General features: G+C 47.7%; 1 protein-coding gene and 1 long non-coding RNA gene across 2 annotated transcripts in view; one reads left to right on the top strand and one right to left on the bottom strand.

Annotated features, from left to right (window-relative positions):
- Positions 1-130: 130 nt before the first annotated feature.
- Positions 131-4,051, bottom strand: SPATA31G1 (SPATA31 subfamily G member 1). Its single transcript, XM_059926674.1, has 3 exons — positions 3,821-4,051; positions 2,735-3,442; positions 131-2,434 (listed from the first exon to the last, which is right to left on the bottom strand). The coding sequence occupies exons 1-3, from the start codon at positions 4,049-4,051 to the stop codon at positions 131-133; spliced, it is 3,243 nt and encodes a 1,080-aa protein (XP_059782657.1).
- A 7,160-nt stretch (positions 4,052-11,211) lies between these two features.
- The window catches only part of LOC132367145 (uncharacterized), a 200,627-nt gene continuing 196,610 nt past the window's right edge, over positions 11,212-15,228 (top strand). The window contains exon 1 of the long non-coding RNA XR_009503705.1: positions 11,212-11,284. This is a non-coding gene — a long non-coding RNA (uncharacterized LOC132367145). The remainder of the gene's footprint in view (positions 11,285-15,228) is intronic.

Raw genomic sequence — 15,228 nt, 5'->3', positions numbered from 1 at the left:
TACCCCAGACTCCAAAAAAGACATAAGTGGGATTTGTCTACTTCAGCTAGTTTATTAGGATTTCCTTTGTGTCTCCACCCCCCAACTGGTTTGGCTTCAGGTCTTGGGGTACTTATATTGGGTGCCAGTACTACCAGCCTTTTCTCTGCTGACTGGATTTGGTGGGCAGGGGTCCATGGGTACCCAGAAATTTGGCTAACATGCTTTGGAGACCCCTGGTAAGGGGAGCCTGAGGTGTGGGGGAGGAAAGACGCTTCTGGGCCCAAGGGCAGTGCTTACAGTGCCGAGGGGCCAGGGTGTCACCAGCTCCCAGCCTTGCCCCTCTCTGATCTTGGGAACCTGAAGCCTTGGAGTGAGGCTGCAGGGCGAGAGCAGTGTGTCGAGAGCTCTGGTCCCTGTGCTGAGATCTTTGCGAAAGTCTGCTTACAGGGACCTCTGCTAGTCTGGCCTGGGCTAGGTGGCTTTTCCCTGTAACTGTGGTTGACCCCAATTTTGCATCCCCTTCTCCGTGGTCTCCTTCTTTGGGTTTCCTGGGGCTCTCTCTCTTTTTGGCTGAAGATAGGGCTGAAGCCTTGTCCTGTCTCTTGCCTGAGGCTGGAACCTCAGGGTATGAGGGCTCTTCCAGGCCTGGGCAGTGAACACATGACCCCTGGGATGAGATCTGGGACACCATCTTCACGTTCATTCTTTGCTCTTTCTGAGACCCTTGTTCTGCCCTGCCAGACTTCCACAGCTGAGGTTGGATAGAGGAGTGGGAGTGATAACAGTGGGGGACCTGGACAGGCTGAGTTACTGTGCTCTGAGGTTTGGGGGGATGACACCTTGAAGAGTTGGGGCACAGACTGAGGGGATGAATCTGCTGTGGTGGGCAAGAAGAGAGTCTCCGGGTGGCTTGAGTTGTGGAGCTCAGGGCAGGGGAGCTGCCAAATGATTGACTTGGGCCAAGAGATCTGGAAGCAGGGCTCTGCTGTAGTTTCTTCAGCCTGAGTTCCAACTCTTTACTCCAGTGCCAGGCCTGGATCTCAGAGTGGGTGGGCACCTTTGGGACAGCCTCACCCTGGGAGGATGGAGTCTCCGCCTTAGCCCCTGGGAGCAGCTCTCCCTTGGGTAGGCCAGGCTGGTTGGACTCAATCTCCAGAGCTTCAGCTTGGGTGGGAGACCAGGGTATTGGCTGGAGGGGATCCACTGCTGGAAGGCTGGGGTCCTGGGGGATCCCTCTTTGTTGTACATTCCTCCACACAAACTCAAGGTCAATGTGTGGATCTGGTAGAGGAGCCGAGAGTGACCTGGGGGTTGGGGCTGGGAGTTCAATGGTCCAGCAGTTCTCTCTCTGCTCCACTGTTTCCCCCTCAGGTTTACAGTTGCATTGGTCTCCAATAGGCTCACTTGTGTGAGACTTTGACATAGAGTTTGGGCGTGGGCTGGGACCCCACAATGGGGACACAGGAACACAACAGGTTTCTTTCTGCTCCATGTCCCCCCCAGTAGGCTCAGAGTCAGACTGGACTCCCAAGGGGTTGGCTCCACGTGGGTCTTGGGGTAAGCTGCAAGCTGGGAGCTCAGAGGCCCAGGAGTTCTTTCTCCTTTCTATGTCCCCACATGTAGCTTCAGAATCAAACAGGACCCCCATAGGGCTAGCTCTGAGGGAATCCAGTACAAGAAGAGTGGGTGGGCTGAAGGCCAGAGATGGCGATTCAAAAGCCCAGGAATTCCGGGAATGAACAGTGTCCTTCCATGCAGTTTCTGACCCAGTGAGCCCTCCCACAGGATGGATTCTGTGGGGTTCCAGAATAGGAGCTAGAGATGGGCTGTGGCCAGGGCCTGGAGATTCTGAGGTCCAGAGGTTGTCTGTCTGCCTCATGGCCTCCCACAAAGCTTTGGACTCAGACAAGACTGCCTGGGCACCCGTTCCTAGGGACTCCAGCAGAGAGGCCGAGGGAAGGCTGGGAGATGAAACTGGGTCTGCAGAGACCCAAAGATTTTCTCTACTCTGCGTGCCCTTCCACGGAGTCTCAGATCCTGATGGGACACATGCAGGCATGGTTCCATGGAGTCCTGGGTCGACGTCCAAGGCTGGGGGCTCAAAGGCCCAAAGGTTTGTTGAATTTTCTCTGCATCTCCACTGGGGCTCATATCCAGATGGATCTCCCAGGGGACTGCCTCCCTGGAGTTCTGGCAGGGGATGTGGGGGAGGGCAGGGGGCTGGCGTTGGGGGCTGAAAGGCTTGAGTACTCTCTTTATGTCCTGTGGTTCCCCACTGAGTCTCATATACAGGTGGAACTTCCAGGGTGCTGGTTCCTTGAGGCTCTGCCATGGGGGCTACAGATTGGCAAGGGACTGAGGTCGGAGGCTCAGAGATCCGAGGATTCTCTCTTTGCCTTGTGGTTTCCCAGAGGGCCTCAGGTCCAGAGAGGCCTCCTATAGGGCTGACTCCCTGGCATTCTGGCAGAGGAGCTGGGGTTAGGCTGGGAGCTGGCATTGCTGGCTCAGGGGTTTTGGGGTCCTCATTTTGCCCCATGGTCCTCCATGGGGCCTCAGACCTAGTTAGGGCTCCCGGAAGGCTAGCGGGATTTTCTGCTAGGGAGGCAGAGAGTGAGTCTGTAATGTGTTGTTGGAGGCCAGGATCCCATGGCACCTTCCACCAGACCTCAGATGAATGGAAGAGTTTGGAGGGTCTGGTTCTTTGGAGGTTAGGCTGTGGGTGCAGGGCTTGATCCTCAGAGACCCAAGGGACCTCTCTCTGCTGTGTAAGCCACTGTGTATTTGCCTCAGTGCCAGATAGGACTCTCTTATGGTCCATGGGAAAGGATTTAAGATGGAGGGGAAGTGATGGGACAGGAGGGGAAGATGGGGAGGGTAGTTGCTGAGGGTCAGAGGCCATTCCTTCCAGATCTTCTGTAGTATGGACTTCATGTGTAGGAAGTGGGGTTGGGGAGCAATACTGGGGAAGCAGCAATACTGGGGTTCTAGGCAGGAAGGCAAACTTGTTAAAGAAGACAGAAGGACTGACAGACAACTTCAGGGGAGAGAGGCCACCTGAGCTCAGGAAGATGGCCTCCAAGGACTCACTGTGCAGAGAGGGGAGACCCCAGAAGAGCTGGCTTTTTCTCTGCTGTAGGTGGCTCCCTGATGCTGTCTTGTGCCTCACAGGCAGGTTGGTCAAGATCTGAAAGGTGGGGAAGGATCTGGAAGGGTTTGGGGTCTGCGTGAGTACTTGCTCTAGTGTCCCTACGGCCTTGTGGAGGCCCTCAGAATCACAGGATGGCTGGGATGGGGCTGTGGTGGCTTGTTCTCCAATAGGAGCTTCTTTGGGAAGAGAACATGGCTTCAGTGGATCCAGAGGTGCCTCCTCTTCTTCCTCCTCCTCCTCTTCTTCTTCCTCCCCTGACTTCTGCTTCCACAGGCGATCAAGGAAAGCCACGCGGTACAGAAGTGGTAGGCCCTGGGGAGTGGAGAAAGACAATCAGGCATGAAGCCTTTTTCAGAGACACAAGAGGTACTGTTAAGCCCTCAGTCTTTGTTCTACACCCAGAGTGAACAGTTACTCACTGGGGCCCACATCTGTGGACAATAGTCACTTACCCATCTGGTGTTAATGGCCATTACCCAACTACATTTGGAGATCTGCATTCCCTTACATAACCCCACGTCTAGGGTCAATGATCATTCAGCTGGCTTGAAATCTAGTGTTAATGATCACTCACCCAGCCTCACATTTAAGGCTTATAGTCACTCCTTTGAGCCCACATCGATGTCAGTGATTCCTCACCTGAACTCATGTGGTGAGTCATTTACCCAGCTGCACACCTATGTCACTCACCTTGCCTTGCATCTTGTCCCCAGAGTACCAGGGCTGAAGCTGTCGCCATCTCCCAAGCTGCCACCACCTCTGGATCTGCCAAACCACGAACAAGAATAGTGTTATCAGGTTCCCTGGACTCAGGAGGCAGCTGCTGCCACAGTGCCTGCAGGCCAGGGCATGGGTCAACTGGCCCCAGAGAAGCCCCATGTCCCCCTCAGCCCCAAGCAGGCCCTCTGGCAGCCATTCCATTTTCCTCAGCCTAGTGGCAGTTTACCCTGAGGTCATCACTGCATCACAGAACAAAGAACTCCCATCCCCCACATACCTAACAGCAGTCTCTGTGAATTTAGGGCCCAAAAATTGCACCCACCAGACAACTCATACTTTATTCAGTGAAAGCTTAGTGATCCCCTTTTGTCTTGATTACCAAGGTCAGAATTATCTTCAGGCATTGTGGTTGAGAACATGGATTCTAGCATCAAACTACCTTATTCAAATCCTAGCTCTGCCACTTCCTACCTGTGAAATCTCAAACTACTTTATCTTTCAGTGCCTCAGTTATCTCATCTGTAAAATGGGGATAATATTATTACTTACCACATAGGGTTGTTTTGAGGGTTAAATGAAAACATTTATATGCTTAGAGTAGTACATAGTATATGCTATGTTAAAATATTATTTCTTTTGTTGCCATAAATGATCAATAACCAATCTATAACAAGAATAGAGGAGAGTTTTATTTGAGCCAAGCTGAAGACTGTAGCCCAGGAGACAGCCTCTCAGATAGCTCTGAGGCACTGCTCCCAAGAAGCCCGGTTTCCAGCACAGCTTTATATCTTGTCAGAACAAAGGACATCAAACATGACAGGGGTGCATTCCTTCAATGTTTCAAAAACGACAGATTAGCTCGTACACAGCACGTCAGCATGACCTTGGTGCCTGGGAAGGGAGCCTTATCGTCAAAGGAGTACTAGCATTGACATCCTGGGAAGGAAGGCATTTATCTCTAATTTCATAACAGATATTCTTTACTTCTGGACAATGCACCCTTTTCTTTAATGGTTAAAGCAGATGTGCAATGTATGTTTGATAGACCACAAGACAGGCTTGTAGTTAGTATAAAGTTCAAGTCAAATCATATATAAGCCAGAATGACTTCCCTATACCACAGTATATGAAAATTTCTTCCATCACTTTTAAGGTTCCTGATTATATGCCTCATTCCATCTTTAATAGATGGAGCCTGTTTCCTCTTTTACATCTCATGTCTTTAGGTTGCCCGAGAACTTTTTCACAAATATTCATGTTAAGGATGACAAATCAAACGTGCTTAACCCTTTTTTTTTTTCATTTGCCCCTCTTTTCCCTAAAACCACTACTCTGTTTCATGTCAACTCCTCTTTTTAGTGTCAAACTTCAATATCTGCCTTTGCAGTACAATTCAATGCCTCTCTTCTCACCCTATCCCCCATCAACTGCCAGCTTAGTCTGGTAGAAAGAGCGCTGAGCTGAAGTTGAGGAGACTTGGATTTTCTAGCTCTGTCACTGTTTGGCCATGTAATCTTGGGCAAGAAAGTTTTCTCCATTGGTACCATGATTTGGACTAGATTTATTCATTCACTCATTCAGAAAATATTTATTAAGTGCTTACTATGGATCAGGTATCATGCTCAGTCTTGAGGAGGCAGAAGTAAGACAGGGTCTCTGTGCTAAAGTAGGTCCCATTTCAGTGAGGTAAACAGTCAAATAATAGACAATTAAAATAGAGATATGTACAGGGTATTAAGGGGGGTGGAGGACATCTAACCACCTTGGGGAAGGGGGTTGCTTGTCAGGGGGTGCTTCCCTTAAGAGATGACCAGTGCTTGGTTTGAGGAATCAAGAAAATGAGAGTGTAGGGAAGAGAGGACAATCCAAGCAGTAGAAACAGCCTGTGTATAAAGGTGGTGGGTCAGAGAAAGCATGTCCCATTAGGGAAATTGAAGGTGTTTCAGTGCAGCTGTAGTATTAGTTGGGGGTTGGGGAAGCAGTAGGATAGACAAGATCACAAAGGGCCCTGAATACCAGACTAAGAAGTTGGAAATTTATCCTGAAGGTGATGGGAAATAATTGAAAATTTTTGAGCAGGGAAGAGACAAGATCAAGTTTGTGTCTTGGAAAGAACACTCTGACTATATTGAGGGCAAAGAGATTGAAGGCAAGAGATTGGTTAGGGAAACTTTGCTTTAGTTTAGGCAAAATGAAAGATGAGGCCTGAACCAAGGCAGTGATGGTGGGAATGGAGAATAACAGGTTCAAGTAGAATTCTAAAGTTATAATTGATTAGACTTAGTTACCAGTGGGATAGGGTGGAGTAGAGAGGGAGTTGAGAATGACTCTAGGGATTCTGACTTGGGGAACTGGGTGTGTATGTTAGTGACATTTTACTGAGATAAGTAACACAAACCTGGTAACCAGTTTAGGGTGAGGGGACAATGTGTTCCATTTTAGACATTTGCATTTGAGGCTCCTGTGACAAGGAAATGTCAGGCAGGAGGCAGATAGATACATGTATCTGAAGCTTGGGAAAGTAGTCTGTGGGGGAGATATAAATTTGACAGCTACCAGTATATATGTAGCAGCTGAAACCATAAAATGGCTTAAAGGTACATACTGATATATAACATTTGGCTCAGACAATGTGGCCAGCAGTTTTTTGTTTGTTTTTTTAAACTTGAACGGTCAACATTATAAGATTAGTAGATTGTACGTAATAATATTTTTGGCTTAAAATCTGGCAACATAGGGCTCTCATTCCCACAAAGTAAAGACCATTTATTTATTTATTAATAAATTTATTTATTTTATTTATTTATTTTTGGCCACGTTGGGTCTTTGTTGCTGTGCGTGGGCTTTCTCTAGTTGCAGTGAGCGGGGCTACTCTTCGTTGCGGTGCACGGGCTTCTCATTGCGGTGGCTTCTCTTGTTGCAGAGCATGGGCTCTAGGCGCAGCCTCAGTAGTTGTGGCGCATGGGCCTAGTTGCTCCACAGCATGTGGGATCTTCCCAGACCAGGGATCGAAGCTGTGTCCCCTGCATTGGCAGGAGGATTCCTAAACACTACGCTACCAGGGAAGCCCAGTAAAGACCATTTAGAGCTAAGTAGCAGGTGCCCCCTTAGTGGCCATGTGCTTTCCAGTTCACCATGTTCTCTTTGTTAAAGCCGAGGCTAAGGGCTAGTTGCTGTTTATTATTGTGCCTATGATTTTGTTGTTTTCTTACACTTGTCTATTTTTAGTCATTTGCATTACCTGCCTGGTATCTGAGTTTCCTACCTCTGGATGAATAAAGTAAGGTGAGTTCTGATAGGAAACAGAGAAGGCAATGCTGAATTCTGTGCTAATTTACATTTATGGCAGGATAATCTACCAAGTTGCTGTCTGCTACTCATTGCCAAAAGAGACACTCAGTAGGATGAAAAGGTAACTTTGCTCTCCTCTCTTCCAGGAATTCTAGATTTCTTGTCTCATGGAATAGTTAATGGATTTTGAGTTTTCTAGTCCCAAACTAAAGTTGCAATACACCTGTTCTACAACCTTATCCAGGCTCTTGTGTGGCAGGAGAATTTAATTTAGCTGGGTGCTCTTCAGAAGGAGAAGATGGAGGAGATGCTGGGTGGAAAGAAGAGGAGTTGCCCAAGGATAGCAGTGGTTTCAGGGACCTGAGAAAAGAGATGTTGCAATAGGCTCCATGAGTGACAGAAGTAAATTAGGAGGCAGCAGGACTTCTGCTGGGGAGAGCTGATTTAATAGTTAGGGCACTAAACATCTAGTACATAGTCTTGGGAACCGCAGCAAAAGATGCTGATATATATACTTGGTAGAGATGCTGTGGAGCCATTTGCCTTTGAATGGACTGTATGAGTTTAGATAATGCACATCCCAGTGGCAACCATGACAGGATCAAGACCCAAGTTTCTTTCCTATGTGGTTTTTTTTTTTTGTCAATGTATATCACATTAAAAAGGGGAAAAGCCCCCTTCCCGACCCAAATCATGATTAATATTAGATGTCTTCCAACCCTGGTAAATGAGAGTTTCGAACCAGGTTTAATTTAATTTAGAAAAATTAAGTAATGTGATGTTTCTTGTGTTTCAGTGTTGTGGAACAAATTTATACTCTAACATTTATTATCTCATTTAATCTTTACAACTCTTTGAAGTAGGTATTGTTATATTCTTTCACATAGGGGAAACTGAGACACAAAGAAATTAACATATGTTAACTATTATCATTATTATTATATCTATATATCCATAGATATGTAGATATCCCAGAAGGCAGAGTTAGGGACTGAGAACCCCCTTGTATTGTGAGGAATCATTTGTATGTGACAGAAATTAAAATCCAGGGACTTCCCTCGTGGTCCAGTTGGTAAGACTCCATGCTCCCAATGCAGGGGGCCCAGATTTGATCCCTTGTTGGGGAACTAGATCTTGCATGCATGCCGCAGCTAAGAGTTAGCATGCCGCAACTAAGAAGCCTGCATGCTGCAACTAAAAAGATCCTGCATGCCACAACTAAAGATCCTGTGTGCCGCAACTAAGACCCGGTGCAGCCAAAATAAGTAAATAAATATTTTTTAAAAAAGAAATTAAAATCCAATTTAATCCAAATTAAAATCTGGTGTAAACAAATGGGAATGTATTGACTCATATCTGAACAATCCAGGGGTAGGGTTGGCTTCAGGCAACTGGATTGATGCAGGGATTCAATTCGATGTCATCGGGATTCAGTTTTCATTTCTTTTTCTTTTTTTTTTTTAAGATTTATTTATTTTCATATATTTATTTATCTCTTTACTTAGGCTGTGGCAGGTCTTAGTTGCGGCACACGGGATCATCGTTGCAGCATGCGGAATCTTTATTTGCGGCATGCGAACTCTTAGTTGGGGCATGCATGTGGGATCTAGTTCCCTGACCAGGGATCGAATCCGGGCCCCCTGCCTTGGGAGCGCAGAGTCTTTTTTTTTTTTTTTAAAGCAATATCTTTTTAAAAATAATTAATTAATTAATTTTTGGCTGCGTTGGGTCTTCGTTGCTGTGCGCGGTGCTTTCTCTAGTTGTGGCGAGCGGGGGCTACTCTTCATTGCCGTGCGCGGGCTTCTCATTGTGGTAGCTTCTCTTGTTGCGGAGCACGGGCTCTAGGCACATGGGCCTCAGTAGTTGTGGAATGTGGGCTCAATAGTTGTGGCTCACAGGCTCTAGAGCGCAGGCTCAGTAGTTTTGGCACATGGGCTTAGTTGCTCCGCGGCATGTGGGATCTTCCTGGACCAGGGCTCGAACCTGTGTCCCCTGCATTGGCAGGCAGATTCTTAACCACCGCACCACCAGGGAAGTCCCTGGGAGCACAGAGTCTTAGCCACTGGACCACCAGGGAAGTCCCTGACTCTCTGTCTTCTGTGCTGACTTTATTTTTAGGTATTGTGTGGTAGCAAGTTCAAGTGAAGCTGAAAATGTGGTGTTGCTATGACAATATTGTCTTTATGGGCTCCAGCTGGTCATGCATACATATTGAACTACTCACTGAACTGTACACAGGGGAATAGGATGCTTCTTCTGGCAGGTCTGAGTCACATACACATCCTTGGAGTAAGGGTATGGAGGGAAGAACACTATCTGCACATGGCCTGAGACCGAAGAAGTGGGGGTCTGGTCGTTCCTCCAGAAAACATAGACATCCTGTTTCCAGAAAGGTGTATGCATGCTGGTATCAAAACAAAATAATAGAGATGTCCATTACAGCTCTAACTAGCCCATTCTGTTTTCTGGCCCAGAGCCATGCCAGATCTTTTGGGATCTGAGGCTTAAGTTAAAATGTGAATGCAGATCCTATGAAGGTTGGTGAAGGGGCTGGATGGGGCCTAGGGCAGAGATCTTGAAGGAGGGAAATCTATGGGAAACCCAGACATCTGTGTGGATAACCTATTAAATGACCTAGACTCCCAATTCCTAGACCTTTACATCTCAGAGTCCTTTACCTCTGCTCCAATCCAGCTATGGCCATATCTGAAGCATCATCATCAGGAACCACTCTGCCTTCTGTCTTGCATCACCCTCTGATTTCAACCTCCAGACTTGTCCTAAAATACCAACTCTTCAACCTTGTCAGGAGTCTAGCCCACTGCTCTTTCCACTTTTTTCCCTGTCCATAAGAAACTTCTTGCCTGGGCTTCCCTGGTGGCGCAGTGGTTGAGAGTCTGCCTGCCAATGCTAGGAGACACGGGTTCGAGCCCTGGTCTGGAAAGATCTCACATGCTGCGGAGCAGCTGGGCCCGTGAGCCACAACTACTGAGCCTGCGCGTCTGGAGCCTGTGCTCCGCAACAAGAGAGGCCGCGATAGTGAGAGGCCCGCGCACCGCGATGAGGAGTGGCCCCCGCTTGCCGCAACTGGAGAAAGCCCTCGCACAGAAACAAAGACCCAACACAGCCAAAATAAATAAATAAATAAATAATTTAAAAAAAAAACAAAAAAAGAAACCTCTTGCCTTTATTTCCTCCCTCTCCAAGATAGACTTCATGGTTCGTTACCTAATCAACATCTATCAATTCATTCTCCTTTCATCATTTCCACCTGGCAAAATCCCAACTCTGCCTCTGCCAGAACTGCCCTCTAGAAAGGCAGAGGTCAGCATTATTGGATAAAATCACACTTATAGGTAAGTTGGTGGCCACCATAAACTTACGGTCTACAACTAATGGGCAACTCCATCATCACTTGAAATACATTTATTTATGCATTCCATTTATTAAGTGCCTGCTATGCGCTAGGCACTGTTCTAAGTGTTTGGGATACATGGGTGATCAAACCAGGCAAAGCTTCCTGGGAATTACCTGGCGGTCCAGTGGTTAGTTACATCATTTATTCCTTAGTAAACTCTCCCATCCTACTCAAAATAAATTCAAACCTTCTTTACTTTCCTCAGCTTCTCTTTCTCCTGGACCCTAGCAGATATGGCAGACCTCTACTTTTCAGAGGAACCAGGAGCCATCCAATGGGAACTTTTCATCATCAAAAACCATTGCCTCCCATTTCCTTTCTTCCTGCTAGAGTGAAAGGTGTGTTCCTCTGTGAGACCTTCCTTGACCCTCCCAAGCTAGGACGGGTGCCCTTATCTTCCCCTCCCCCACCGGCACTTTCCACACTAGATTGTAACTGGTGTCTTAATTATCCGGTCTACCACGTTCACCGCTTTAACCCAAGCATCTGGCGCTTAGTATCTGGTTGGAGCTCAGTACCCTCAGGGTGAACGAATGAAAGGGCGAGAGTTCTGGGAGAGGGCCTGCTGCGGGGCGGGGCCTGCGCCGGGGAGGGCGCGGGGGGCGGGGCAGGGCGGGGGCAGCCTCAGGGCTGTCCCCTCAGGCTTCTTGGAGGTCGCCTCCAGGCGACACCTCAGGACGCTGAAGTAAGCATCCTAGAGACCAGAGCTCACAGCCAAGATTCGGGTGAGGCTTTTCGGACGCCCCAGCGCCGGTTCCGCGGCAGGACCCCTTCATCCGTGGGGCCTCTGGAGGGGGCGGCTGCGCCCAGGTCCCGCCGCGGAGCCCGCCAGCGTCCACGCGCGGCCGTGGCTTCGGCTTCCTAAGCTACCCCACTGGTTTTTCTCCCTTTCCCTCCGCCTCACCTCTCCCCTTCCCTGACCGCTCTTTCCTCTCCCCCCTTTCCCCTTCCCACCTCCTCCAGAGGGATGCCGAGTAAAGGGCCTGGCCAGCAACCCAGCTCCAGCGGCCGCGCGGGCTCGGCACGCTCTTGTCCCCTGCCCCTGAGGGGACCAGTGTCCTGAAAATATCAGGACTGGTCAGGACAGTGAGACCTGACGGAACCGCCCCTCCGGGGGCGGCCAGCGTCCTCAGTAGGGTGGTGCTTACCGTCCGGGAGGAGTTGTTTCAGGCGGGATGACGGCAGCGGGGAGGCCGCGGGGCCGGGGCAGTGGGAACGGAGGGCGGAGCCGGGCGCGGCCCGTTAGCCCGGCTGTGGGTGGGCCGAGGTGAGGCCGAGTCCTGAGGGCCCGCAGGACAGGCTTCTACAAGGCAGGAAGATCCGAGGCCACTGCTCTCACATCTCAGGTGCTGGTCCTTTGCTGCATTTGTTGGGGGCTTACTATGTGTCAGGTCCTGTATTTGATAGGAACTCTAGCTATGTCCCGCTTGAGGTAAGAGGAAATGTTACTTTTTAAAAAAGTTTTTCCCGTTATGATAGTATTCTATACCGAATTTAGAATATATAAAAAAGTAGAAGGAAGAAACCCATAAACTTGCAATCTCAAAATAATTTCCATAGCATCTTGATGTAGTTCTTTCCAGACTTGGCTATTCACATTTTTACGGTGTTTAAATAAATGTAGGTTTTCGTAAGGTAAGAAAGCTGTTAATATTTTTTATTTTTTATTTTATTTTTTAAAAATAAATTTATTTATTTTAGGCTGCCCTGGGTCTTCGTTGCTCCACGCAGGCTTTCTCTAGTTGCCGCGGGCTACTCTTGTTGTGGTGCGCGGGCTTCTCCTTGCGGTGGCTTCTCTTCGTGCGAAGCGCAGGCTTTAGGTGCGCAGGCTTCAGTAATTATGAACGCAGGCTGAGTAGTTGTGGCTCACAGGCTCTAGAGCACAGGCTCCGTAGTTGTGGCGCACAGGCTTAGTTGCCCTGCAGCATGTGGGATCTTCCTGGACCAGGGCTTGAACCCGTGTCCCCTGTATTGGCAGGCGGATTCTTAACCACTGCGCCACCAGGGAAGCCCTATTTTATTTACTTTTTAACATTTATTTATTTGGCTGTCCCGGGTCTAAGTTGCGCCATGCAGGATCTAGTTCCCTGACCAGGGATCGAACCCGGGCCCACAGTGGTGTCCTAACCACTGGACCGCCAGGGAATTCCCCTAAACATCATTTCTGATGACTGTATTATTCTCTGAAGTAGATTCTGTGAAGTAGTGAATTAGCCACTCATGTGGTTAGTTATTTCAGCACTGACTTCTATGAGCTTCAGTCTCATCGATTCCAGTTGCTTGCTAAACATCCCTAAACTCAATTTCCCACAGGTACCCAGGCCTAACATCTTTATAACTTAGGTCATTTTCTTCTTCTGTCCCAACCTGTTCTTCCTGTTGTATTTCCCAAAGCAATTAGTATCACCTAATCATCCAGGCCAGAAACACAGGAGCCATTCTACACTGCTCCCTCTTCATCTTTCCTATTACTTGTCAGTCACCAACTTTTGCTAATTATATCTGCTATTTCTCAAATCTTTCTGCCCCATCCTTACTGTCACCCTAGTAGTTCAGGCCCTCCTCATTTCTCCCATAAACTGTGCAGTAGCTTCCTAGCTGATCTCCATTCCTCCAGCTTTATCCATCTTAAATCCTTTCCATTCACTACTGCCAAAGTAATCTACCTAAAACAAAAATGATCATGACACTCACCTCCTTAAAATCCTTAGTGAGCCATACTTTCTGCATGGTATAGAAAACCCTCCACATGCAGGTCTTTCTCTATTCCTTTAGCTTCTCTAGTCATTACCTGCTGGCGTTTATTATTCTAGTAATAGAAGAATGCCTCTAGTTTCCCCTGAGCCCCCCATGCTGTTCATTGCTTCTGTATCTTTTTGCTCATCAATATTTTGATTTCTCTGTCTGGAATGGCCTCACCACTTTTTTTCAACTGGCTAATTCTGCATTGGAAACATGGAGTCTTAACCACTGGACCACCAGGGAAGTCCCCAACCTGGCTAATTCTTAATTGTCCTTCTATCCCAATTCAGGCATCATCTCAGAAAATTTACCCTGAAGGTCTGGTTTGGGCTAAATGTCCCTTTTTCCTGCTCTACATAGTGAAACCGAGTGGGGCCCTGTGGAGCTTCCGGGCATGGAGGCCTTTTTGTCCCCCATTTCTTGTAGGCAAGACTCCAGCCTCCATGACATTCCCTAAGTTCCAAAGGGCAGTTTCGAACAGTTGCTAATGAAGGAAGGAGCAGCCACGAAACCACCTGAGGCAAGATTAAAGGGATTAGAGAAGCTCATTAAGATTAGGAGACTTGAGACCCTCCACACAGCCTCATCTTGTCAGCAACCCCACCCTTGGAGCCGACCAGACCCAGTGTTGTAGCCATTTTGAAACTTTGCAAAAGAATGCAAGACTGTTACTGCCTTGATCCTTATTGCATACCCCTGACCACGAACTCCAACTATAAGACCTCTCCCTATTCCCCAGGGAGTGGGGCACAGTTCTTGAGGTGCTAACCTGCTGTGTTCCCCTCTCTGCCTGGCAAAGAATAAAGCCACCCTTTCTTTCTCCTCCAAAACTCTGTCTCCATATCTTGTATCTCATTTCGGCATCAGTGTACAGGAAACCAATATTTTGGCATCAATAGTGATTATCTCTGTCTTTTCATTTAAAACATCCTTCAGAACCCTTTAAATCTATTACTTTGTGTATAATGACTTTCTTTTTAAAAATTAATTAATTAATTATATTTATTTATTTTTGGCTGCGTTGGGTCTTCGTTGCTGGTTGCAGGCTTCCTCTAGTTGCAGTGAGCAGGGGCTATTCTTCATTGCGGTGCGTGGGCTTCTCATTCTGGTGGCTTCTCTTGTTGCAGAGCTCGGACTCTAGGCACGTGGGCTTCAGTTGTGGCACGTGGGCTCAGTAGTTGTGGCTTGCAGGCTTAGTTGCTCTACGGCATGTGGGACCTTCCTGGACCAGGGATTGAATCCATGTCCCCTGCATTGGCAGGCGGATTCTTAACCACTGTGCCACCAGGGAAGTCCCTATAATGACTTCCTTATAATTTCAATAGCAGCAGTCTGAGCATGTCTTATTTTTCAGTTTGTAGTCTTCCTAGACTCTTGCTTATGGAGGTCTGTTTCCTTGTATGTTTGCTATATTTTACTAGGAGCTCATTTGGTTATACTTTTAAACTTTGTGAATCCTGAAGGGCCTGGATTGAGATGATTTGTCTTGGTTTCTCCTGGGTGCTAAGGTACTTGACCAACCTGGAATTATTTGTTTTTTTCTTGGATTGACTATGTTTATTTCTCAGACTATGAGTATGGTGTAAATTCACATCCCGGGTCTTCATGAAACTAGGGCTATGATTATAAATTATTAGGGAAAATTATTAGTATTAATGTTGTTAGTGTTTCCACTCAGTTTTGTTAATTCTGTTTCTCAAATCTGTCTCTTCTCCCAATTTGATGCTGAAAACTTGGCCTCTGGGCACTGGTGCTGAATCGAGTCGAATCTCAGAGACTGAGTTTTGGGTGAAGTAGAAAAAAATAGCTTTATTGCTTTGCCAGGCAAAGGGGGACACAGGGGTCTCATGCCCTCAAAAACTGTGTGTCCCAACCCGGGGTGTGGTGGGGGGCACTTGGTGAGGAGTTTTATAGCAGTGGTTCAAGG

Source organism: Balaenoptera ricei, chromosome 6 (genome assembly GCF_028023285.1).
Source record: "Balaenoptera ricei isolate mBalRic1 chromosome 6, mBalRic1.hap2, whole genome shotgun sequence".
Lineage (NCBI taxonomy): Eukaryota > Metazoa > Chordata > Mammalia > Artiodactyla > Balaenopteridae > Balaenoptera > Balaenoptera ricei.
The sequence above is the reverse complement of the archived record's forward strand: the minus strand, read 5'-3'. Positions and strand labels throughout refer to the sequence as shown.

What these genes read in the sequence shown, in the direction of transcription:
- SPATA31G1 (XM_059926674.1), bottom strand. Translation starts at nt 4,051, where the DNA reads ATGGAATGGCTGCCAGAGGGCCTGCTTGGGGCTGAGGGGGACATGGGG. An exon ending in GGGACAAGATGCAAGGCAAG is followed by an intron (nt 3,443 to 3,820) that starts GTGAGTGACATA and finishes TCCACTCCCCAG; the next exon opens with GGCCTACCACTTCTGTACCG. An exon ending in GGCTTACACAGCAGAGAGAG is followed by an intron (nt 2,435 to 2,734) that starts GTCCCTTGGGTC and finishes CCAGAATGCCAG; the next exon opens with GGAGTCAGCCCTATAGGAGG.